At 41.4% G+C, this 1593-nt stretch overlaps 1 protein-coding gene across 1 annotated transcript; it reads left to right on the forward strand.

Annotated features, from left to right (window-relative positions):
* Positions 1 to 502: 502 nt before the first annotated feature.
* Positions 503 to 1295, forward strand: SARC_15761 (hypothetical protein; the record flags this gene model as incomplete). The annotated part of the gene is made up of 2 exons (XM_014290127.1): positions 503 to 630; positions 1124 to 1295. Coding segments are annotated over 2 exons (300 nt in total), but the record flags the coding sequence as incomplete, so codon positions are not given.
* Positions 1296 to 1593: the final 298 nt, after the last annotated feature.

Here is a 1593-nt window from a genome sequence, read left to right on the forward strand (position 1 = left end):
TTAACGTTACCTACCGAACGGACGATATATATATATATATATATATGTATATCAAAATGTACAATGATATACTTGCAACTTAGTCCAGGAAGGCTATAATGTGTGATTCGGGGCTAGAGAACTCTATTGTAGCACGGCAGTGCATGCCATCACACTAGGCCAAACACTGCGAACATGTATATGCATGTTTAAGTTAGTTGATTATATGTACGCCGCTGCTCCGAACTTGTTATGCTCGCCTTTAGTTTGTGTGTATCATACTAAGGTTCGGTGGTAGACCCACTCTACTGCTAAATGTAGGTGGGTGACTGCTCAGAGTGCACTCTTGCCGCGAGCCTTTGCCCACACACAAACTCAAGCCCAATACGCAGCAGCACCCAGGGCCTCATGTCATATCTTCACCATAAAAATTGGATTGGACAACCGTAACACAATTACTGCAAGTACGACATAGTGGCTATTTACGTATTTTATTGTCACATTCGAAATCACTTATCAACAGCAAAGCGGGCTGCGAAGGCGAACGGGGTCCAGCATTTCGGCGCTATCGGAAGATCCAAACTCTCAGAACCCAGATTCAGATTATCTCAACACGTTGCAGTGTGAGACCAATGAGCTTTCTATCCAGAAGTGCGTGCACACACATATATATATATATATATTGGGGTGTGCACATGTATGTGTATCTGATGCGAACACTTGTATATGTATATATAAATCTATGGCTTCTGCAGATATGGATTTTTATTATGCATGCTCTGAAGTATAAAACATGTCAAGGTGCGTAGTATCTCAACACGTTGCAGTCAGAGTCCAATGATCTTTCTACCCAAAAGTGTGTGTGGGGTATGTGTACCTGGTGCGTTTTATTAACAGGTATATGTATATACTGATCTATGGCTTCTGGAGCTAGGGACTCTTATTATGCATGCTCAAAAATATAAAATATATCAAAGTGCGTAGTGTCTCAACATGTCTTCGGAAATGATATTGGTATTGTACACCAATACATCACTTGACCACGCATGCTTCCGATAGGCATGCTGTGCTACCTTGCCGACATATTGTATTTTTGGGTATGTACAGTTTAATTACTAACCCCTGAATTACTCCATACCAACAGGTCCAAAAAATGGGGCTCGTCTTTCAAAGACGAATTAGAGCGTGCCAGGGGGGACCAGGATACAGTGCTCCGGGGCAGTCTTTTGGCACGAAGGTGGTCGGAACAGAAGAAGATCATCGGCTTCAGTCAGGTACATCTCACGAGTCACTATGGCGACCGTTCTGTGTGTTAGAGCATCACGTTCACATATGCCGTGTATCTTGCCGACTTGTGTAATTCGTTTAGCCCTAGCGCTTGCCTTGAGTAGCGTGTCTATGTGGGGGGTATAAATTGTATTGTATGTCTAGTGCATTGTATTTTCTCGCCTTGTGTAACTCGTAAATCTTGTGTATGTATGTATGTATGTATGTGTATGTGTGTGTGTGTGTTTGTCATATATATATATATATATATATATATATATATATATATATATTATTATTATACACACACACACACACACACACACACACACACACACACACTACACA

The sequence above is a fragment of the Sphaeroforma arctica genome, assembly GCF_001186125.1.
Source record: "Sphaeroforma arctica JP610 unplaced genomic scaffold supercont1.6673, whole genome shotgun sequence".
In the NCBI taxonomy this organism is placed as follows: Eukaryota; class Ichthyosporea; order Ichthyophonida; genus Sphaeroforma; species Sphaeroforma arctica.